The following is a 24746-nucleotide window of genomic DNA, read 5'->3' on the forward strand; positions in this document are numbered from 1 at the left end:
TGGGGACCTCCAGGGATGCTGGGATGGGGACCTCCAGGGATGCTGGGATGGAGACCTCCAGGGATGCTGGGATGGGGACCTCCAGGGATGCTGGGATGGAGACCTCCAGGGATGCTGGGATGGGGACCTCCAGGGATGCTGGGATGGGGACCTCCAGGGATGCTGGGATGGAGACCTCCAGGGATGCTGGGATGGGGACCTCCAGGGATACTGGGATGGGGACCTCCAGGGATGCTGGGATGGGGACCTCCAGGGATGCTGTTATGGGGACCTCCAGGGATGCTGTTATGGGGACCTCCAGGGATGCTGGGATGGGGACCTCCAGGGATGCTGGGATGGGGACCTCCAGGGATACTGGGATGGAGACCTCCAGGGATGCTGTTATGGGGACCTCCAGGGATGCTGTTATGGGGACCTCCAGGGATGCTGGGATGGAGACCTCCAGGGATGCTGGGATGGGGACCTCCAGGGATGCTGGGATGGAGACCTCCAGGGATGCTGGGATGGAGACCTCCAGGGATGCTGGGATGGAGACCTCCAGGGATGCTGGGATGGAGACCTCCAGGGATGCTGTTATGGAGACCTCCAGGGATGCTGGGATGGAGACCTCCAGGGATGCTGGGATGGGGACCTCCAGGGATGCTGGGATGGAGACCTCCAGGGATGCTGGGATGGAGACCTCCAGGGATGCTGGGATGGGGACCTCCAGGGATGCTGGGATAGAGACCTCCAGGGATGCTGGGATGGAGACCTCCAGGGATGCTGTTATGGGGACCTCCAGGGATGCTGGGATGGGGACCTCCAGGGATGCTGTTATGGGGACCTCCAGGGATGCTGGGATGGAGACCTTCAGGGATGCTGGGATAGAGACTTCCGGGGATGCTGGGATGGAGACCTCCAGGGATGCTGGGATAGAGACTTCTGGGGATGCTGGGATGGAGACCTCCAGGGATGCTGTTATGGGGACCTCCAGGGATGCTGGGATGGAGACCTCCAGGGATGCTGGGATGGGGACCTCCAGGGATGCTGGGATGGGGACCTCCAGGGATGCTGGGATGGAGACCTCCAGGGATGCTGGGATGGGGACCTCCAGGGATGCTGGGATGGAGACCTCCAGGGATACTGGGATGGAGACCTCCAGGGATGCTGGGATGTAGACCTCCAGGGATGCTGGGATGGGGACCTCCAGGGATGCTGGGATGGAGACCTCCAGGGATGCTGGGATGGAGACCTCCAGGGATGCTGGGATGGAGACCTCCAGGGATGCTGGGATGGAGACCTCCAGGGATGCTGGGATGGAGACCTCCAGGGATGCTGTTATGGAGACCTCCAGGGATGCTGGGATGGGGACCTCCAGGGATGCTGGGATGGAGACCTCCAGGGATGCTGGGATGGGGACCTCCAGGGATGCTGGGATGGGGACCTCCAGGGATGCTGTTATGGAGACCTCCAGGGATGCTGGGATAGAGACCTCCAGGGATGCTGTTATGGGGACCTCCAGGGATGCTGGGATGGGGACCTCCAGGGATGCTGGGATGGGGACCTCCAGGGATGCTGGGATGGGGACCTCCAGGGATGCTGGGATGGGGACCTCCAGGGATGCTGGGATGGGGACCTCCAGGGATGCTGTTATGGGGACGTCCAGGGATGCTGGGATGGGGACCTCCAGGGATGCTGTTATGGGGACCTCCAGGGATGCTGGGATGGGGACCTCCAGGGATGCTGGGATGGAGACCTCCAGGGATGCTGGGATGGGGACCTCCAGGGATGCTGGGATGGAGACCTCCAGGGATGCTGGGATGGGGACCTCCAGGGATGCTGGGATGGGGACCTCCAGGGATGCTGGGATGGGGACCTCCAGGGATGCTGGGATGGGGACCTCCAGGGATGCTGGGATGGGGACCTCCAGGGATGCTGGGATGGGGACCTCCAGGGATGCTGTTATGGGGACCTCCAGGGATGCTGGGATGGGGACCTCCAGGGATGCTGGGATGGAGACCTCCAGGGATGCTGTTATGGGGACCTCCAGGGATGCTGTTATGGGGACCTCCAGGGATGCTGTTATGGGGACCTCCAGGGATGCTGTTATGGGGACCTCCAGGGATGCTGGGATGGGGACCTCCAGGGATGCTGGGATGGAGACCTCCAGGGATGCTGGGATGGGGACCTCCAGGGATGCTGGGATGGGGACCTCCAGGGATGCTGTTATGGGGACCTCCAGGGATGCTGTTATGGGGACCTCCAGGGATGCTGTTATGGGGACCTCCAGGGATGCTGTTATGGGGACCTCCAGGGATACTGGGATGGGGACCTCCAGGGATGCTGGGATGGAGACCTCCAGGGATGCTGTTATGGGGACCTCCAGGGATGCTGGGATGGGGACCTCCAGGGATGCTGGGATGGAGACCTCCAGGGATGCTGGGATGGGGACCTCCAGGGATGCTGTTATGGGGACCTCCAGGGATGCTGGGATGGAGACCTCCAGGGATGCTGGGATGGGGACCTCCAGGGATACTGGGATGGGGACCTCCAGGGATGCTGGGATGGGGACCTCCAGGGATGCTGTTATGGGGACCTCCAGGGATGCTGTTATGGGGACCTCCAGGGATGCTGTTATGGGGACCTCCAGGGATGCTGTTATGGGGACCTCCAGGGATGCTGTTATGGGGACCTCCAGGGATGCTGTTATGGGGACCTCCAGGGATGCTGTTATGGGGACCTCCAGGGATGCTGGGATGGGGACCTCCAGGGATGCTGGGATGGGGACCTCCAGGGATGCTGTTATGGAGACCTCCAGGGATGCTGGGATGGAGACCTCCACGGATGCTGGGATGGGGACCTCCAGGGATGCTGTTATGGGGACCTCCAGGGATGCTGGGATGGAGACCTCCAGGGATGCTGGGATAGAGACCTCCAGGGATGCTGGGATGGGGACCTCCAGGGATGCTGGGATGGAGACCTCCAGGGATGCTGGGATGGGGACCTCCAGGGATGCTGGGATGCAGACCTCCAGGGATGCTGGGATAGAGACCTCCAGGGATGCTGGGATGGAGACCTCCAGGGATGCTGGGATGGAGACCTCCAGGGATGCTGGGATGGGGACCTCCAGGGATGCTGGGATGGAGACCTCCAGGGATGCTGGGATGGAGACCTCCAGGGATGCTGTTATGGGGACCTCCAGGGATGCTGGGATGGAGACCTCCAGGGATGCTGTTATGGGGACCTCCAGGGATGCTGGGATGGGGACCTCCAGGGATGCTGGGATAGAGACTTCCGGGGATACTGGGATGGAGACCTCCTGGGATGCTGGGATAGAGACTTCCGGGGATACTGGGATGGAGACCTGCAGGGATGCTGGGATGGGGACCTCCAGGGATGCTGGGATGGAGACCTCCAGGGATGCTGGGATGGGGACCTCCAGGGATGCTGGGATGCAGACCTCCAGGGATGCTGGGATAGAGACCTCCAGGGATGCTGGGATGGAGACCTCCAGGGATGCTGGGATGGAGACCTCCAGGGATGCTGGGATGGGGACCTCCAGGGATGCTGGGATGGAGACCTCCAGGGATGCTGGGATGGAGACCTCCAGGGATGCTGTTATGGGGACCTCCAGGGATGCTGGGATGGAGACCTCCAGGGATGCTGTTATGGGGACCTCCAGGGATGCTGGGATGGGGACCTCCAGGGATGCTGGGATAGAGACTTCCGGGGATACTGGGATGGAGACCTCCTGCGATGCTGGGATAGAGACTTCCGGGGATACTGGGATGGAGACCTGCAGGGATGCTGGGATGGGGACCTCCAGGGATGCTGGGATAGAGACTTCCGGGGATACTGGGATAGAGACTTCCGGGGATAGTGGGATGGAGACCTCCAGGGATGCTGGGATGGAGACCTCCAGGGATGCTAGAATGGAGACTTTCGGGGACACTGAGCAGGAAACCTTCAGGCAGGCTGGGATGGAGCCCTCAAGGAACAATGGAATGGAGCCCTCCAGGGATACTGAGATGGAGACTCTCAGGAATAGGTGTCGCCTGGGGACAATTATCAGGTGCTGTCTGCAGTCAGGACAGAACTACGGTGATGTCTCTTCCAAATCTTAGTTTTCTCAGTGGCTTCTCACATCCCCATTAGGAGAATCGGTGTCACTGACCAAAAGCCTACCACCTGCAGAGTGTAGGCATATATGTGACACTGCCCTGTTTGTGTAGTGCCGAGGACCTCCAGAAACAATGGAGAGTCTTTTGAGTCAAGCTCACAGGAAAACTGTTTCCAAAGCTCTTTAGAGTTGAATGAGACATGCAGGACTCAGCTACACCAGTTGAGGCCATATATGTACCTGCTACCCCAGCAGGGGGCCCTTCCCCTTGGCTAAGGGTGAGAGTCCATTTTCCCTAAGGATTAGCTTTGGGGTTTAGAGGCTGCTACTCCCTGTGTCTTGCCCAACTGTAGGCATCTGGAATAAATTTGCTACAACTCGAGCCCCCCTTTCCCTAAGTGTCCTACCAAATGCAGAGGGTCACACATACAAATCAAATCCTGGAAATAAATATGGTGAATCAATAGATATCTCTTTGAGCTTCTACCCGGAGGAGAAAGTGTGCTACATTTTAGAGAAAACAAGAAAAGACAGCCCCATCCTCTACCATCTGGTACGTCACTATCTGAGAATGGGAAAGGGGAGAGTGAAACATGAACAGAAATAATGCAATAAGTACAGTAATGAAGAGAGATGGCAGGTGTGCCAACAGAACCGTACAGAGCAGGGAACATAGCAGCTCGGTCCCAAAGGAGGACCCTTGAGTCAGATCTTTACAATGAGTATGAGTTCACCCAGTGGATAACTTGAGATGTGGGTGGGTGGGTAGCTAATATTCTAGGAAAGCAAAAGAGATTACCAAATCCCAGAGACAAGAAAGAGAACATTCTATAGTTGTGGGCAACATAAATAATTCCACGTGCCTGGACTATGTGAGAATGAAAAGTGTGTCTCTATAGGATGTAGGATGACAAGCCAGAGGGTCTGATAGGCCACACCAAAAGAGCCTAATAAATCCAAATTAACCCAGATGATCCCTGGAGAAAATAGTATTTCTATAACATAAGTGAAGGCATACAAGTCATAAGAGCTCCAGTAGGAGCTACTGAGGGGTGTATTTTTAAAAGATGACTTTGACCATGATATGCAGAAGGAGGAGAAAATCTGGAGGCCAGGAGACCAGTTAAAAAGCCCTGCAGTGCACGGCCCAGGCTCCCAGTGATGGAATTTGATGGAAGTCAGCATTAGAAATCCCCCACGTAGTCCCAACGGGCTGAAGTAAGTAAAAGAATATCAAGTAAGCCCATCCAATCCACACTCACTGTTCACTCAATAAACACTAAAAGAGATACAAGTGACATGTTAAGTGCCAGGAACTAAGCCGACTTCTGTCTATTCATTTAAGTTATGACCGTACGTCTTGAGTCTTCAAGAGTTGGGTTGGATGAACGAGGTCTTCTTAAGATCTGAGAGCAAAAGCAGTGATTCTAGAAACTGTTCAGTTTTTCCAGAGCTTAAGCCAGATTTAGCTTCACTCATGTAGAAATTGCACAACCTCTCTTGCTATGAAAGGTATGTTTCATAATCTAGTACATTTGGCCAAAACAGATAATGTGCACTCCTCTGCCTAAAGTGCTTTCCTTGAAGGCCAGAAGAGTCCAAATCTACAAATCATCTCTTTGGGTTATTACATCATTTTTCCTAAGAGATGAATATAAAATGTTTTTAAAACATCATCCTCAAAACACACTGGCAGGATAGGTGATTTGAAGGCAGGGATTACACATGTTTTCTAAGGAAGTCATGGTAAATACGAGGGATGCAACACAAGATCTGTTCTGATTGGGTTCCAGTGGCCTCACCTTCAAACTAGAAGGTCAGGCATTGCCCTGGAGACAGGAGCACGTGCTCCTTAAGAGAAGTAAATAATAACAACACCCTTGAATTCTCAATTGACTGGTAACTATCATAATGGGGGTCACAAAGAAAGGTAGTGATGGGTGTTGGAATGGGTATCAAGGTCTCCTGATGTCTAGAATTGTGCTGAAGAGTATACTGACAAATAAGAACATGGCTTTTGGAGCCAAACTGTCTGGGTCTGAAACCTGGGTCCATCTTTGATTAAACATAATAAGTGTGTCCCCGGGGTAATATATTTATCCACCTTCTGTCTCAATTTCCTCATCTCTAAAATAGGGATGGTGACAATACCTATCTCTCAGGTTTCATAGGTGGAAAAAATGAATGAATTCATGTTAGAACTGCTCCTGGCACTCGGGAAACACCCAATAAACTCTGGCTATAAAGAGCAGCAGTCATCTTATTAGTTGTAGCACACTTCATGACACTCGTACGGAATTTCATTCTTAGATGAAACATTACTTAGCACTTGTCAACTATGGCAGAGAAGCTCATGTGTAACTGCAGAGATGTCAAATGAAGTCCGAAAATACCTGCGGAGGCAAAATGTAAGCTCTCTCACCTTGCTCCTACAAGAAGTTCTTTCTGTCCTGGGTCAAATGTTAACTGCGAGAAATCCACAGCATTCTTCGCTCTGAACTCCTGCAACCAGGGGCCAATTTCTAAAGAGGAAAAATAAATAAAAAGATAAAAATGAATGTTTTTTTCCCCCCTCTGGGGACCACAGACAATGCACATCAGGTAGCAAACATTACATTTCAGAGGATTGGAAGGTCCCCCCAGGTGATCATTTAGGGGCCACTGGAGGTTTCTGTCAGGGTGTCACATAACCCACACTGAGAATGTGTAAAACATAGAGGACAGCCACCCAATAAAAAGGGAGCAAAGCATCAATGCTTGGTTGTGATTTACAAGCCAGATGTGCATTTTCCCTTTGCCTCTGGACTGGGCAGAAAATAACACAGCATTCACATGATTCATTAGAGGAATATTGAATGCAAACAAGACCATTTCCTGTGCAGCTTGATGGGAAGGAGCCAAAGATGTGGAAAAATCACAAAAGCCACAGGAGCACCATTTGCCTTCTTTCAAAGTGGATATTCCATTTCCCTGTCCTTTAGATTTCTATTTGGGCCCCAAGATTAGACTAGTTAAACACACTCAGTCCTTTCTAGGTGAGAAATTCACAGTAAATTCTCGGCCTCATTTGCATTTTTTTTCTAAGGGAAATCAGAAAATAGCCACTCTTTAGAGACAGGTTTTTTATAAGCACTGTTAACTCCTATTAAATGACCTCCAGCCTAGAGTCTGATTATTACAACATGATAGTATTTGAAGAGGGATAGAACTCAGCCATATTAGCCATTTTTGCAACTTTCATTAGCTCATTTCTGACCCAGAAAAAATCTTCAGTGAGTTGTCTGCCATTTGTGCTGAACCTTATCATTATCCTTGACAACTAACCATGTGATCTGATTGTCTTTATCCTTGAGTTTAATATTCTGAGTGATATCACACTGAGTAAACAGGTGCATGACAACTGGCAAATCGACACAGTTATTGGTTTGGGGAAAAAGTGTATAGCACAGAAATAATCTCTTCCACAAAAACAGATGCTAAAAAAGATCTAATATGGAAATATGCCCATGTCTTAACACATGTCCTGTAGAAAGGCCTTTGCTGACGTAAATGAGGTAGATTATTTCCAAGCAATAGCTTTGTGTAACAAATATGGCTTTCCTCCACTATCAGTTATTGGGGGAAAAAACTGACATGAACTGAAAGTTCTATTCTGCTTAAAGGAAACCAGTGTTGAGTTATATAAAGATCTGTATTTGGTTTTTGATATTTTCATGGTATCTTGATTGTTTTTAGTATTTTATATAAAATTCTTCATTTTACAGGCAAGTCAATTTTTTAAAAAATCCTTATTTATTGCAAAATAAGTACAAAGGTCCTAGAGCTATAAAAAGATGTTAATAAATGATCTGTTCCAGGAGTTTTTAATTCAGTTAGGGAAGGAGCACAAATATCTTCTTTAAACACAGTATCTATAGATACAAGATCTTTACAGGTATTTGTAAGGTTACAGGAAGTATTCATACATAGAAAGGAGAGATGACTGAGGGGCTTAGGGACCAGGAAAAGAGAGATCTGACCAGAGATTCACAGAACAGATGTGTCCTGAGGAAGCAAGAGTGCCATGTGGGAGATATGGTGCCCCCTGTGGCTGTAACTGGTATTGTTCATATTCACTCCTAAGGGGCCCCTGATCAGTTTCTCTGCTCTTGGGCGAGAACACTAAGGCTCTTATGTCTGCATTGCTCACTGCAGTGCCTGCAGCTCAAGGTACAGTAACCTGAATGTATAGGCAATACTAAATGCGTGGAATGAAAAAGTAAGAAAAAGCTAGGGTCTGTCCTTTTTTTTTTTTTTAATTGCTTAAAAAATTATTTTTCTTAATAATTATTTTTTATTTCTTATTTTAATAACTTTATTTTATTTTATCTTCTTCTTTCTTTCTTTCTTTCTTTTTCTCCCTTTTATTCTGAGCCGTGTGGAGGACAGGCTCCTGGTGCTCCAGCCAGGCATCAGAGCTGTGCCACTGAGGTGGGAGAGCCAAGTTCAGCACACTGGTCCACAAGAGACCTCCCAGCTCGATGTAATATCAAAAGAAGAAAATCTCCCAGAGATCTCCATCTCAACGCCAAGACCCAGCTCCACTCAACGACCAGCAAGCTACAGTGCTGGACACCCTATGCCAAACAACTAGCAAGGCAGGAACACAACCCCACCCATTAGAGAGAGGCTGCCTAAAATCATAATAAGGCCACAGACACCCCAAAACACACCACCAGATGTGGACCTGCCCACCAGAAAGACAGGATCCAACCTCATCCACCAGAACACAGGCACTAGTCCCCTCCACCAGGAAGCCTACACAACCCACTGAACAAATCTTAGCCACTGGGGACAGACACCAAAAACAACAGGAACTACGAACCTGCAGCCTGCAAAAAGGAGACCGCAAACACAGTAAGTTAAGCAAAATGAGAGAACAGACAAACACACAGCACATGAATGAGCAAGGCATAAACCCACCAGACCTAACAAATGAAGAGGAAATAGGCAGTCTACCTGAAAAAGAATTCAGAACAATGATAGTAAAGATGATCCAAAATCTTGGAAATAAAATGGAGAAAATACAAGAAAAGTTTAACAAAGACCTAGAAGAACTAAAGAGCAAACAAACAGTGATGAACTACACAATAAATGAAATTAAAAATTCTCTAGAAGGGATCAATAACAGAATAACTGAGGCAGAAGAACGGATAAGTGTCCTGGAAGATAAAATAGTGGAAATAACTACTGCAGAGCAGAATAAAGAAAAAAGAATGAAAAGAATTGAAGACAGTCTCAGAGACCTCTGGGACAACATTAAACACACCAACATTCGAATTATAGGCGTCACAGAAGAAGAAGAGAAAAAGAAAGGGACTGAGAAAATATTTGAAGATTACAGTTGAAAACTTCCCTAATATGGGAAAGAAAATAGTCAATCAAGTCCAGGAAGCACAGAGAATCCCATACAAGATAAATCCAAGGAGAAACATGCCAAGACACATATTAATAAAACTATCAAAAATTAAATACAAAGAACAAATAGTAAAAGCAGCAGGGAAAAACAACAAATAACACATAAGGAAATCCCCATAAGGTTAACAACTGATCTTTCAGCAGAAACTCTGCAAGCCAGAAGGGAGTGGCAGGACATATTTAAAGTTATGAAGAAGAAAAACCTACAACCAAGATTACTCTACCCAGCAAGGATCTCATTCAGATTTGACGGAGAAATTAAAAGCTTTACAGACAAACAAAAGCTAAGAGAATTCAGCACCAGCAAACCAGCTTTACAACAAATGCTAAAGGAACTTCTCTAGGCAGGAAACACAAGTGAAGGAAAAGACCTACAATAATAAACCCAAAACAATTAAGAAAATGGTAATAGGAACATACATATTGATAATTATCTTAAATGTAAATGGATTAAATGCTCCCACCAAAAGACACAGACTGGCTGAACGGATACAGAAACAAGACCCATATATATGTTGTCTACAAGAGACCCATTTCAGACCTAGGAACACATACAGACTGAAAGTGAGGGGATGGAAAAAGATATTCCATGCAAATGGAAATCAAAAGAAAGCTGGAGTAGCAATTCTCATATCAGACAAAATAGACTTTAAAACAAAGACTATTACAAGAGACAAAGAAGGACACTACATAATGATCAAGGATCAATCCAAGAAGAAGATATAACAATTGTAAATATTTATGCACGCAACATAGGTACACCTCAATACATAAGGCGAATACTAACAGCCATAAAAGGGGAAATCGAGAATAACACAATCATATTAGGGGACTTTAACACTGTGCTTTCACCAATGGACAGATCATCCAAAGTGAAAATAAATAAGGAAACACAAGCTTTAAATGATACATTAAACAAGATGGACTTAATTGATATTTATAGGACATTCCATCCAAAAACAACAGAATACACATTCTTCTCAAGTGCTCTTGGAACATTCTCCAGGATAGATCATATCTTGGGTCATAAATCAAGCCTTGGTCAATGTAAGAAAATTGAAATCGTATCAAGTATCTTTTCTGACCACAATGCTATGAGACTAGATATCAACTACAGGAAACAATCTGTAAGAAATACAAACACATGGAGGCTAAACAACACGCTACTTAATAACCAAGAGATCACTGAAGAAATCAAAGAGGAAATCAAAAAATACCTGGAAACAAATGACAATGAAAACACAATGACCCTAAACCTATGGGATGCAGCAAAAGCAGTTCAAAGAGGGAAGATTATAGCAATACAATCTTACCTTAAGAAACAAGAAACATCTCAAATAAACAACTTAACCTTACACCTAAAGCAATTAGAGAAAGAAGAACAAAAAAAAAAAAAAACCCCAACGTTAGCAGAAGGAAAGAAATCATAAAAATCAGATCAGAAATAAATGAAAAAGAAATGAAGGAAACGATAGCAAAGATCAGTAAAACTAAAAGCTGGTTCTTTGAGAAGATAAACAAAATTGATCAACCATTAGCCAGAATTATCAAGGAAAAAAGGGAGAAGACTCAAATCAATAGAATTAGAAATGAAAAAGGAGAAGTAACAACTGACACTGCAGAAATACAAAGGATCATGAGAAATTACCACAAGCAACTATATGCCAATAAAATGGACAACCTGGAAGAAATGGACACATTCTTAGAAATGCACAACCTTCTGAGACTGAACCAGGAAGAAATAGAAAATATGAAGAGAACAATACAAGCACTGAAATTGAAACTGTGATTGAAAATCTTCCAACAAACAAAAGCCCAGGACCAGATGGCTTCACAGGAGAATTCTATCAAACATTTAGAGAAGAGCTAACATCCATCCTTCTCAAACTCTTCCAAAATACAGCAGAGGGAGCAACACTCCCAAACTCATTCTAAGAGACCATCATCACTCTGATACCAAAACCAGACAAAGATGTCACAAAGAAAGAAAACTACAGGCCAATATCACTGATGAACACTGATGCAAAAATCCTCAACAGAATACTAGCAAACAGAAACCAACAGCACATTAAAAGGATCATACACTATGATCAAGTGGGGTTTATTCCAGGAATGCAAGGATTCTTCAATATATGCAAATCAATCAACGTGCTACACCATATTAACAAATTGAAGGAGAAAAACCATATGATCATCTCAATAGATGCAGAGAGAGCTTTTGACAAAAGTTAACACCCATTTATGATAAAAACCCCCCAGAAAGTAGGCATAGAGGCAACTTTCCTCAACATAATAAAGGCCATATATGACAAACCCACAGCCAACATTGTCCTCAATGGTGAAAAACTGAAACCATTTCCACTAAGATCAGGAACAAGGCAAGGTTGCCCACTCTCACCACTATTATGCAACACAGTTTTGGAAGTCCTACCCACAGCAATCAGAGAAGAAAAAGAAATAAAAGGAATCCAAATCAGAAAAGAAGAAGTAAAGCTGTCACTGTTTGCAGATGACATGATACTATACATAGAGAATCCTAAAGATGCTACCAGAAAACCACTAGAGCTAATCAATGAATTTGGTAAAGTAGCAGGATACAAAATTAATGCACAGAAATCTCTTGCATTCCTATACAATAATGATGAAAAATCTGAAAGTGAAATTAAGAAAACACTCCCATTTACCATTGCAACAAAAAGAATAAAATATCTAGGAATAACCCTACCTAAGGAGACAAAAGACCTGCATGCAGAAAATTATAAGACACCGATGAAAGAAATTAAAGATGATACAAATAGATGGAGAGATATACCATGTTCCTGGATTGGAAGAATCAACATTGTGAAAATGACTATACTACCTAAAGCAATCTACAGATTCAATGCAATCCCTATCAAACTACCACTGGCAATTTTCACAGAACTAGAACAAAAAATTTCACAATTTGTATGGAAATATAAAAGACCCCAAATAGCCAAAACAATCTTGAGAAAGAAAAACAGAGCTGGAGGAATCAGGCTCCTTGACTTCAGACTCTACTACAAAGCTACAGTAATCAAGACAGTATGGTACTGGCACAAAAACAGAAATATAGATCAATGGAACAGGATAGAGAGTCCAGAGATAAACCCATACACATATGGTCACCTTATCTTTGGGAGGCAAGAATATACAGTGGAGAAAAGACAGCCTCTTCAATAAGTGGTGCTGGGAAAACTGGACAGCTACAGGTAAAAGAATGAAATTAGAACACTCCCTAACACCATACACAAAAATAAACTCAAAATGGATTAAAGACCTAAATGTAAGGCCAGACACCATCAAACTCTTAGAGGAAAACATAGGCAGAACACTCTATGACATAAATCACAGCAAGATCCTTTTTGACACACCTCCTAGAGAAATGGAAATAAAAACAAAAATAAACAAATGGGACCTAATGAAACTTAAAAGCTTTTGCACAGCAAAGGAAACCATAAACAAGACGAAAAGACAACCCTTAGAATGGGAGAAAATATTTGCAAATGAAGCAACTGACAAAGGATTAATCTCCAAAGCATACAAGCAGCTCATGAAGCTCAATATCAAAAAAACAAACAACCCAATCCAAAAATGGGCAGAAGACCTAAATAGACATTTCTCCAAAGAAGATATACAGATTGCCAACAAACACATGAAAGAATGCTCAACATCATTAATCATTAGAGAAATGCAAATCAAAACTAAATGAAATATCATCTCACACCGGTCAGAATGGCCATCATCAAAAAATCTACAAACAATAAATGCTGGAGAGGGTGTGGAGAAAAGAGAACCCTCTTGCACTGTTGGTTGGAATGTAAATTGATACAGCCACTATGGAGAACAGTATGGAGGTTCCTTAAAAAACTAAAAATAGAACCACCACATGACTCAGCAATCCCACTACTGGGCATATACCCAGAGAAAACCATAATTCAAAAAGAGTCATGTACCAAAATGTTCATTGCAGCTCTAGTTACAACAGTCAGGACATGGAAGCAACCTAAGTGTCCATCAACAGATGAGTGGATAAAGAAGATGTGGCACATATATACAATGAAATATTACTCAGCCATAAAAAGGAATGCAACTGAGTTATTTGTAGTGTGGTGGATGGACCTAGAGTCTGTCATACAGAGTGAAGTAAGTCAGAAAGAGAAAAACAAATACCATATGCCAACACATATATATGGAATCTAAAAAGAAAAAAGAATAAAAGGAAAAAAAGAAATGGTCAGAAGAACCTAGGGGCAAGATGGGAATAAAGATGCAGACCTACTAGAGAATGGACTTGAGGATACAGCGAGGGGGAAGGGTAAGCTGGGACAAAGTGAGAGAGTGGCATGGACATATATACACTACCAAACGTAAAATAGATCGCTAGTAGGAAGCAGCCGCATAGCACAGGGAGATCAGCTCGCTGCTTTGTGACCACCTAGAGGGGTGGGATAGGGAGGGTGGGAGGGAGGGAGATGCAAGAGGGAAGAGATATGGGAACATATGTATATGTATAACTGATTCACTTTGTTATACAGCAGAAACTAACACACCATTGTAAAGCAATTATACTCCAATAAAGATGTTAAAAAAAATTGAAAGAAAAGAGGGAAAAAAGGAGAGGAGAGGAAAGCAAAGCAATGACAACTCAAAGAACTATTGGGAAAGGTATATTGAAATATAACTGTAAAAAATTTACCTACAGGTTACCTCCTAGAGTAATGGAAATAAAAACAAAAATAAACAAATGGGACCTAATGAAATGTAAAAGCTTTTGCAGAGCAAAGGAAACCAAAAACAAGATGAAACAACCTTCAGAATGGGAGAAGATATTTGCAAATGAATCAATGGACAAAGTATTAATCTCCAAGATATATTAACAGCTCATACAGCTCAATATTAAAAAAAACAAACCACCCAATACAAAAATGGGCAGAAGACCTAAATAGACATTTCTCCAAAGAAGACATACAGATGACCAAGAGGCACAGGAAAAGCTGCTCAACCTCACTCATTATTAGAGAAATGCAATCAAAACTACAGTGGTGTATCACCTCACACCTGTTAGAATGGGCATCATCAGAAAATCTACAAACAACAAATGCTGGAGAGGGTGTGGAGAAAAGGGAACCCTCTTGCACTGTTGGTGGGAATGTAAATTGATATAGCCACTATGGAGAACAGTATGCAGGTTCCTTAAAAAACTAAAAATAGAACTACCATATGACCCAGCAATCCCACTACTGGGACTATACTCTGAGAAAACCATAATTCAAAAAGACACATGCACCCCAACGTTCATTGCAGCACTATTTACAATAGCCAGGTCATGGAAGCAACCTAAATGCCCATCGACAGATGAATGGATAAAGAAGTTGTGGTACATATATACAATGGAATACTACTCAGCCATAAAAAGCAACAAAATCAGGTCATTTGTAGACACGTGGATGGACTTAGAGACTGTCATACAGAGTGAAGTAAGTCAGAAAGAGAAAAACAAATATCGTATATTAATGCATATATATGGAATCTAGAAAAATGGTACAGATGAACCAGTTTTCAAGGCAGAAATAGAGACACAGATGTAGAGAACTAACGTATGGACACCAAGGGGGGAAAGCAGGGGGTGGTGGGCAGTGGGATTGGGAGATGGGGATTGACATGTAGACACTAATATGTATGAAATAGATAACTAATAAGAACCTGCTGTATAAAAAATAATAATAAAATAAAATTAAAAAAAAATTTACTTACAGGTTAAATAGTCTGGACTTGACCTCATCTGTGATAGCAAGGCTCTGAAAAGTTTGCAAGCAAGCACTCGACACATTAAAGCAAATATCTTAGAAATACAAATGAGCCATTGATAGGCAGGAAAGAGGAGGGAATGGAGGCAAGAATATTAGCTTTAAAAACTAAAAACGATACAATTTAGGTAATGGGTATGAAAATGCAAAGAAGATGTGATGGGAGAGTCCGGTTGGCCTGATAACTAATTGGAGAAGAGGCCAAAGGGAACAAGTTAAAGAAAACAAAACAGTTTTGAGATTCAATGAAGACGAGAATAATGATGACTGAGACATAGATGTCAGGGGTAAGGCTGGTTTTAGAGAAAGCTAATGGCTTTGGGGGCGACCAGGCAGAATGTTACCTATGAAAAATTTCCAGTAACATGTTGACTCCAAAGTCAGTCATCGCTAAGCATCCCTAAGACCTAGAAGTGTCAATCGAGTTGTTTTAGTTCGAGAGGCTCATCCGACAGATTGGAAACCCATGACCAGGGAGCCCTGCCCGAACTACAGTCCTGAGTGCACTTCTAGGGCTCCAGCCCCCCAAACTCACAGCTGCCAGAGCTGGGCACATGTCATATTCAAGGCATTGAGGGGGTCTAGGTTGTGTGAGGGAAGAAAAGAAGGCCAAGGGCTGACCCTTCTATTCCAGAGTGGAAATGTGAGCCTCATAAGGGGAGAGAAGACTGAAAAGGCAGGGGAAGAACAGTTAACGCTTCTCCCATGCATGCATCTTTCTTTTTATTGAGAAGAATTGCAAGAGTCTGATCAAAAGGAACCAGGATGAAGAGACATATTTCAGGTTTTGATTCCTATACTGAGCAACAGGAAAGTGATTACACTACTTCCTAAAGTAACTTCAAGTAATAAAAGGAGCCACATAAAGAGGGGAAAATGAGTTCACATCATAGAGTTCTATCAATATTGCTCAATTTTCCTTATTTAAATTTCTAATGAGCTCCCCCATGAAAACTGTATATTTTTATGGTTAACACTAGATCAAAGTTGGTCAATCTGCATATTCTCTTCTTTTCTTATTTCCTTGTGTGTCCTCCTCCAGAGGGTCGGAATATCTCATGATATTTGCATAATGCACAATCTTCTACATTACTGGTTACCATGAGGGCCTTGATGGAAAGTTCCTGCATCAATCCATCTCTCTAACTGAAAATATGCCTGCATCATTACATACTCTTCCGACTTCCTATATAAGATCAGAATCACAGAGTTCCATTCTCTTTTTGAAGACCAGTCCTTCCAACTTTTCTTCAATCCCATCTCTTCCTTCCTCTTTAATCCCGTCACTAAATTACCTCTTTTTTCCTCTATCATCTCCAATGTTACCAAGTCCCCTCCCCTCTGCCTGTAAGAATATGCATACTCCCGGCATTTAAGAAAAAACCTTTTAAAACACATTTTTATTACACTCTTTTGTTATTACAGATTCAAACAGCCAAACAATATACGTAATAAACTCCCAAGCGCAGTATGTTAAAAAGAGCTCAGTTGGTTTTACATGTAAGTTTTGCCAACTCCTTAACGAACACATAATCCCAGTTTTATACAAATTATTTCAGAGATTAGACAAAGGGGTAAAGCTTCTCTTCTCTCTGCAGTTTTGAAGCTCTTATAATCTTCATAATCTTGATACAAAAGCTGGACAGGATATTATGAAGAAAGGGAAATCCTGGGCAACCCTCATTTAAGAACAGGGCTGAACACATTCCTAAGGAAATACCTAGATTAACATATGACACACAGTGATATGCACACACACAGGTGCACACACGTGCACTATTTCACATGGGATAGGATTTATCCCAGAGACACAGGGATGGCTCAACAAGTGTGACATCAGAAAAGCTACCAGTAGAATTCCCCACTGCAATAACAGATTTCCATAGTAGCATGAAGAATTCATCAATGCTGCTTTCTAAGGACTCAGAAAATGAACAGGTATGGATGCATAAGTAGAGCTAGGAGAGAACGAGTCAAGTAAGGCAGGAGAGGAGAGAGCACCAGGGCAGGTGGTGGTGAACAAGCCCACCAGATGCCAAAGAAAGGTCAGGATGGACAGGAGAGCAGGGTGGGCACACAGCACATGGGGAGCTGGGAAGACACAATTTTCAGTAACCCTGACTTTCTTAATACGTCTAATTACCCCCAAATAATGAGTTTACCGTTCCCCCCCATCCCTCTCTTCTGATCTTGCTGAAAGAACCATATGATGAAATGGAACTTAAATATGGCAGCCAATATGACCACTGTTTGAACGTCAAGTAGTGACATAAAAACCTATAAATTCAAATTGAATAATTTATAGATAATTTTTAATATTTGATATTAATCATCCTAGCTAATCCATTCATTACACAAACATGGTTGTTGAAATATGGCCTGTGCCGATGACTTTCTATTGCAAGGTTAGTTGTTATGATTCATATTTGCCTTCTCTTACTGCCATATAGGCACCCACGTGATTGCTTTATAAACAGTCTAGCAAAGGTGTACCGATTCAATTTTTAGAAGAGCTCAGTGTTACAGCTTCAAGAAATAATGACTTTAATGAACATGTATCTATTACTAAATCTGGTCTAAATAATTGGCATATATAAATTAGAGACTAGTTTAACAGATTCAAGTTCATCTCTCCCCACCCACCAAAAAAGAAGAGAAAAAGGAAAAGGAGTAAAAGTTACTATTTAAAAAAAAAAAAAAGCAAAAACTCTAAAGCTGTCCAAGTTAGTGATGGTGGTATGTTAAGAAAGCCTTTTAAAGCCTGATGTGGAAGAATCACAGTAAGATTCTGCTGTTTAAGTCCAAAAGTCAGAAGTTCAGAAGTCCTGTCTGAAATTCTTCAAGTGATTATAGTAGATTTCAGCCCCAAAGCCTCAGGTGGTTGTTGAGTGGTGGATCAATTACAAAACACACCATCAGGGAGGGAATAAGCAAATTCACAAACATTTATGCTTGGGGAAAAGTATATCAGAATAACTGATGTCTCTTATTCACGCTTTTTTTTATTATCTATATTTTCAGTGTTTACTTGGTTTCAGGAACTATATTAGATATTTTTACATGTTAACAACTTCTTATTTCATTTAATGTTCATAATCCTATGAGGCTAGACCTGTACTTTTTGTTGTAGAAATAAAATTTTTTTAATAAAAAGCCCTGAGATTTTGACAAGTTAAATATCTTGCCAAATGCAGCAAAGTGGGAAGCAGTTTCATTGGAATTTAAACCCAGGTTAGGACTAAGGCAATATTTCCATAAGGTCCAAATTAAAAATCAACTTTCCAAGGCATGTATAAAGTACATTAATCCTTAGTACCTAGTAATATATCAGCATGGATTAATTTAGTGAAAACGGTGGTCGCCACCCACCAAAAGAGAGAAGAATTGGAAAGGAGGGACTTGGTGGTAGTTTTCCAATTAGGGACAGGAATGGTCCAGCCCAGGCTGTCTACCGGTCAGGGCACAGTTTGAAGAAAGAAGGTCCCAGAGGAAAGCAGAAAGAAGCCAGGGCCCGCCACAGGTGACAAGGCATCCAGAGGAAGAAGATGGCAAAAGTGCAAAATGTAACTCCTTCACCATTTTTTTCCAAGACAAGTCCTGGTTACATGGGCTAACTTAGAAATATGCAAATATGCTATGCCTTACTTTAGTTTTGTAGAAAGATTGGAAAATATCAGGCCAATTTTGTTTCTCCAAATGTATCGACCTCAATTATTTTAACGATAACTCCTACCCAGGACTTAGTAGAATGAAAGTAATTACAGTAGGACATGATATTAATTATCCTGCAATCCACCCTCCTTATTTTATAGTTGATAAAACTCAGGGCAAAGAAGTTACATGACCCCAGAGTCACAGGCCAATGAGTGGCAAAGTGGAAAACCTCAAGTCCTGTGACTTCTTTACCAATATATATTCTTCTCCATCACAGCAGGAGGACACCCAAGTGGAAAACCATGGACTGGTCTCTGTCAGACTTACCTGAGCACATAAAACTTTCCAAATTGTAGCATTTTAAGGGACCAAAATATCTATATCTATATTTAGGTATATATTTCTATATTCAAACATATATTGGTAGATCCATGTGTATTTACATATGTTTATTAACACATATATAAATACATAGATATGTAAATATGTATATACTTACATATATATCTAGATACAGATATATAGTTGTACATATTTATATCCAGATACAGGCATTAATATGTTCATATATACACATATGTGTATATACATATGTATTTACATAAGTATATGTGGAGAGATATAAATATATACACACACACATATATCTTACACACTGAAGACTTCAGTAAAGAGGAAAATAATGGTCTCAAAAACTTGCTACAGGAAACGATCAAAATGTTCCATTGATGTGAACTTTTCTTTAAAATAAAACAAAAATATTCAATAATAACCTGTTAGATAAATTAAAATATTTTTATATCAGTAAAAGCGAAATAATACAACTACCAAAAAAGCATAAAGTATCTTTTATTTACACTTTTATTTGCAAACATGACACATAAAACACAGCATTTAAAAATGCTAACAGTGCTTTGCCAGATCCTTTTTGTTTTTAGCTGCATATCTGCTCACCATGAGTCTAGCGTTTTATCAAGTCTCTTCATACGTTTCTTTGCAATGACATATAATAATCCATTTCTCACAGGTTCACTATAGGAAAAATCCACAAACTGCAAGTTGTACAAAATATTTGTGCTCTGGAATTGGGTTCTTCTAAAATTTACTGCTTCACCTTGGACAGCCTGCCTGGGTGGATTTCTAAGAAACCAAAAAGTTATGATAGTTCATTTTTCTTGAAGTGCTCCTGATTTGGGTGTTCTTAACTCAAAAGCAATTTAAAAACCACAAGTCTCAAATTAGGCTATGTTTTACAGCCTGGAATCCATGGTATAATAGGTATTCACAACATAAATCGACATTAAATAATAACCACAAATCAGTTAAATTATAGGAAAGAATGCATATATTATTCTAGGAAGGGCAAAAGCAGACAGCCTGTATCAGGGGGTAGCTGTTAGATAAGGCTGGCCAGGGGCAGGGTGAGGGCATGCTTCACTCTGAGAAGGACTTCTTGTGTGACTTTTGGATATAGCATTTCTCAAAGTTAGATAATTGCAGGATAACACAGAACTAAATAAATACATTTCATACTTATCCTGGGTATGTATTTTAAGAAAAATCTTAGGAAACAAAATTTCAGTGGGATCAACTACCATTTCATAACGAAATGAAATGTACTCCCTTTCTGAATGAAGTGTAGGATTTGTGATTTCCACTGTTTCCCCAACTTTTCATTCGTTTGCGTGATTTTCTGGCCATATCAGAAACACTTGTTCATTCTCAGGATCTAAATGTAAGTGTTAGGTGAGAACCAGGCTTCTCTGGTCCCCCAAATTCTGAGTTGTACAACGGTTACCGGAGACACGCCTGGCAAGGTATAAAGAGAAGCTTCTGGAAAGTTGTTAGTGAGTAGGGTTCAAAATCCACCTGGCAGGGGGCGTTGCCTTCTCTTTTGTTTATAACTTTTAAGATAGTGGAAACCTGTTTCATTAAACCATCTAGAGAACTTATTGCTGGTGACTGCAGGATAAGAAACAAGCTAATCAGTGGCAGGTTTTTACTGCTGGATAGCTCACACAAGAAGCAATTTCTATTCATCCATCCATCAAGGAAGATTTTTTTCGTTTTTTTAGTTAAAAGATTATGCAAATTCATATGTAAACTAGGCGAGACCCTCAAATTCCTGGCCTGTGGCTGGCTTTGTCCTCCAGGTTGTGAAGTTGGTGCCTGGGCTATCCTGCCCTGAACTCTGCTTGGCTTATAAGCACCCTGCGTCACCCACAGGAAACTTTCCTGGTGCAGAAGGTCTTAATTTTGCCTTGTGACCTGAAGCATATGACTGTGGGCTATAAAATCTAATTGCAAAATCTTAATGTTGTGCCAGAGGACATTAAAAAGTAATTTCCTTCACATTCACAACTTCAGAATTACAAATGATGTTAATACGACAAAAAGTATAAAAATGAGCGATTCCTATTCAACAGGCACTTAGATTATTCCAAGAGTCAGCCGTGTGCTTGCGTGTAAGCAGTCATGACCAGAAGTCTGAGAGGCACAAGTAAAGCCATTTGCCACTGGCTAACGACAGGGATGGCAGGAGACAGTTTCAGGAATTTCTTAGAACCTTAGGGTATTTGGTTTTAAAATGTTCTTACACTTTGTTCTGCCACATACTCAGGAATCGCCAGACTTTGGCTTTAATAAATCATTTGTTGAAGCTAACATCTCTTTCTGACAATTCATGCTCAGTTTCTTCTCTGTCTCCTTGCTAGTGGAAACAGCATATGTTCTCATCTAAGACTCTACCGCCACAGACCTCAGGAGTCAGGGGAAGAAGGAAGCCTCCACCACTCAAGAGACAAGCCAGGGTTGTCCCAGGAAGTCTCCTCATTTGAAGACATTTGAAAAAGTCCCCGCGTGGTGTCTGCACAAGTATTGATTCTATCTGTACATCACAACTAGAATGATTTCCAAAAGAGACCCGGATTTTTCCAGGAGCTTTAGGGTTAAGCATTAAGACAATATATACCAAGAATATTCTTAGATAGTTTACATAGTCAACTAATATTTCTTGAGTACCAGCTACATGGAAGAACCTACCGTAGGTACTGGCTAGGATACAAAGTTACATAAGACAGACCTCTGCCCTTGAGACACTTATAATTTAGTTTAAAAAGTGAGATATATACACAAGAGAGTTAAGCCAAAGAAGAGAAATGCTTGCTGGTCCCAAGGAAAGTGTGAAGATAAATGTTCCAAGGCTGCACTGCCAATGAAAATATATTGTTACCTACACATGTGAATTTTTCCAGTAGCGACATTGAAAAATGTTGATTTTCAACAATACAGTTTATTTAACCCATATAGCCACGATATTATTTCAACATGTTATCAAAATAAAAATTTTGGAGACATTTTCATTGCATGTGTATGTTCTAAGTCTCTGAAAGCCAGTGTGTATTTTGCACTACCTACCGTGCACCTCAGTTTGAACTAACACATTTCAACTGCTCAGTAGCCAAACATGGCTAGTGGCTACTCATGAGACAGCACATATCCAAGGTATTAGGAAAAGGGCCTCCTTGGTAATATAGAGGCGTGATTCTGCTACAGCCATTACTGAAAAGGAAGTTAACTCTGGGTCTTCTCAGAACCAACTGCCAGCACCAGTTGCCTTATTTTTTTTTTAACAAACAATAAAACAGGAAAATAATAGAACAATACTATGTGTTGGGAAGAATACGTAAATTAATTCCCAGGAAGCAGCCCGAAGAGTACCTAAAGCATGGGAGGGTCTCAAGAAATATCAGTTCCCAACCTCACCACTGGGGGCAGTAAAGGGTGGTTCTCACCCATCTCACAATTTTACCACGAGGATGGCTCTATTAAATCTTTTGACAACATCCTGCGGACGAGGCCACATATCTGACATCAGTTTTGCCTCCTCTTAGAACTACATTCACTTTCATGTATTGGGGCTGGCCAAAAAGTTTGCTCGGGTTTTTCTGTATGATGTTATGGAAAAACTCGAACAAACTTTTTGGCCAACCTAATAAATCACATTCTATCAATACCTACTCAGGGTGTAAGACCCCTGCCAAATTTAGAAAGGCATGAAGAACCATTCAAAACCAACTGAAAAAGTAACACCCTCTGTCAGAAAGCTATTAATCCAGTGAGAGGTTGTCCAGAAACGGGTTGACTCAGCAGGTCTGGGGCATTCAAACCCTGCACTTTCCGAATAAAGTCTGATCCTTTACCAGCTCCTGGGAGATAATCTCTAAGACCTTGGCATATCCTGCCTGATAAGAGTGATTCTGTGTACCCGGGAGCCCTGATTAATGGTGGAGACCTTTGACCGCGGTGTATCAGTCCGAGCTCCACAGGGACAGGAGTCTAAGTAACTAAGGTCAGCCACACGGGTGTTCCATGTCTACTGACTGAATCAAAAAAAAAAAATACCCTGGACCCTAAAGCTCAAGTGAGATTCCCTGGTTGGCACTATTCCATACATTTTGTCACGCATCTTGCTAAGAGAATTGAGTGCCGTCCAGATGATTCCACTGGGAGAGAACAAATAGCAAATTGCACCTGCTTGCTCCTGGACTTTGCTCTATGTGCCTTGTACCTTTGCTAATTTTAATCTGTATCCCTTTTGTGTAACAAACCATAACAATGAGTATAGCAACTTTGCTGAGTTCTGTGAATCTTTCTAGTGAAATCATTGAAACTGAGAGTAGTTTGGGGGACCCCTAACTGAGAGGTTATCCCCCTTGTGATGATAATCACAGTAAATAAAATAATAAGATCCATATAAATATTCCTGGGAGGTATTCAAATACAGACATGTGGGTTTAGGTGAGTCAGAAATACACAGAAATCACTCTCTCCCTATATCACAGGATTATTTAACCTGCTTTTCTAAGAAGAGATACTAGTTCCCTTGAACAGCTAAGACTCTCATAGGTAGCCTGTCTACAGCTTTTCCAAAGGGGCAATTCTTTCCTAGGATCAAGCTCACCAAATTCTTTTTGTGAGTTGTAATCGATCTATGGCTGGAAAACAGGTAAATGCTATTCATAATATTATTAGTACATTTCACTGTGATTTTCTTCACATATTTTACAGCCCCTGTCCTGTTTTTTGTTTTGTTTTCTTTTTGTTTTTCTTTTTGTTTTCCAATCCACTACAAGAAATTCTCTGCTTAGGAATTTTTACCTTGGATTCTTCCACAGAAACCAACAAGATAACAATAGATTAATGAAAATGAGCAGACATTCCATTAGAGTTTTCATTGTTCTATTCAATAATTAACACTGATATTCAATGAAGAAAGAAAGCCAAAATGCAACTGCTTTGGAGAGGTCTTTTAGGAGGGTTGGAAAAAAGAAAGTCAGCTTCCAAGGCATGAGTGTCCCAGTCCTCTCGTGCAATTCACACACACATTTGAAGGCACATTCTTAGTTTATGATGTCCCTGTGAACTTCCACCGACAGCCTTTGGAAGGCCATCCAATCTCAAGTGGGAAGGCTGCACTCTGTGTGCCCTGGCTTCCTCTGCCAGCAAGGTTCCATGGGCCACGGCCAACTGCCTCTGCTGGCCGTCAGCCCCTCTCAAACCCTCCTGCCCTTCACTTCTCTTCTGTTTTTCCCCAACAAAGCCCCGCTAGCTGCACCACAATCAGCTCTTCACTGAACTCATCCCCACTTCCCCACTTTGCTAACCCGATTCCACCTTTTCTGACCTACCTTCCTTCCTGCTCTCTA

General features: G+C 42.5%; 1 protein-coding gene across 8 annotated transcripts in view; it reads right to left on the minus strand.

Annotated features, from left to right (window-relative positions):
* The window catches only part of SEMA5A (semaphorin 5A), a 505234-nt gene that overhangs the window by 270875 nt on the left and 209613 nt on the right, over positions 1-24746 (minus strand). For all 8 annotated transcript variants that reach the window (XM_059916089.1, XM_059916090.1, XM_059916094.1 and 5 more), the window contains one exon: positions 6522-6621. In XM_059916089.1, coding sequence (XP_059772072.1) covers positions 6522-6621 — 100 coding nt within the window. The remainder of the gene's footprint in view (positions 1-6521; positions 6622-24746) is intronic.

This window comes from Balaenoptera ricei, chromosome 3 (genome assembly GCF_028023285.1).
Source record: "Balaenoptera ricei isolate mBalRic1 chromosome 3, mBalRic1.hap2, whole genome shotgun sequence".
Lineage (NCBI taxonomy): Eukaryota > Metazoa > Chordata > Mammalia > Artiodactyla > Balaenopteridae > Balaenoptera > Balaenoptera ricei.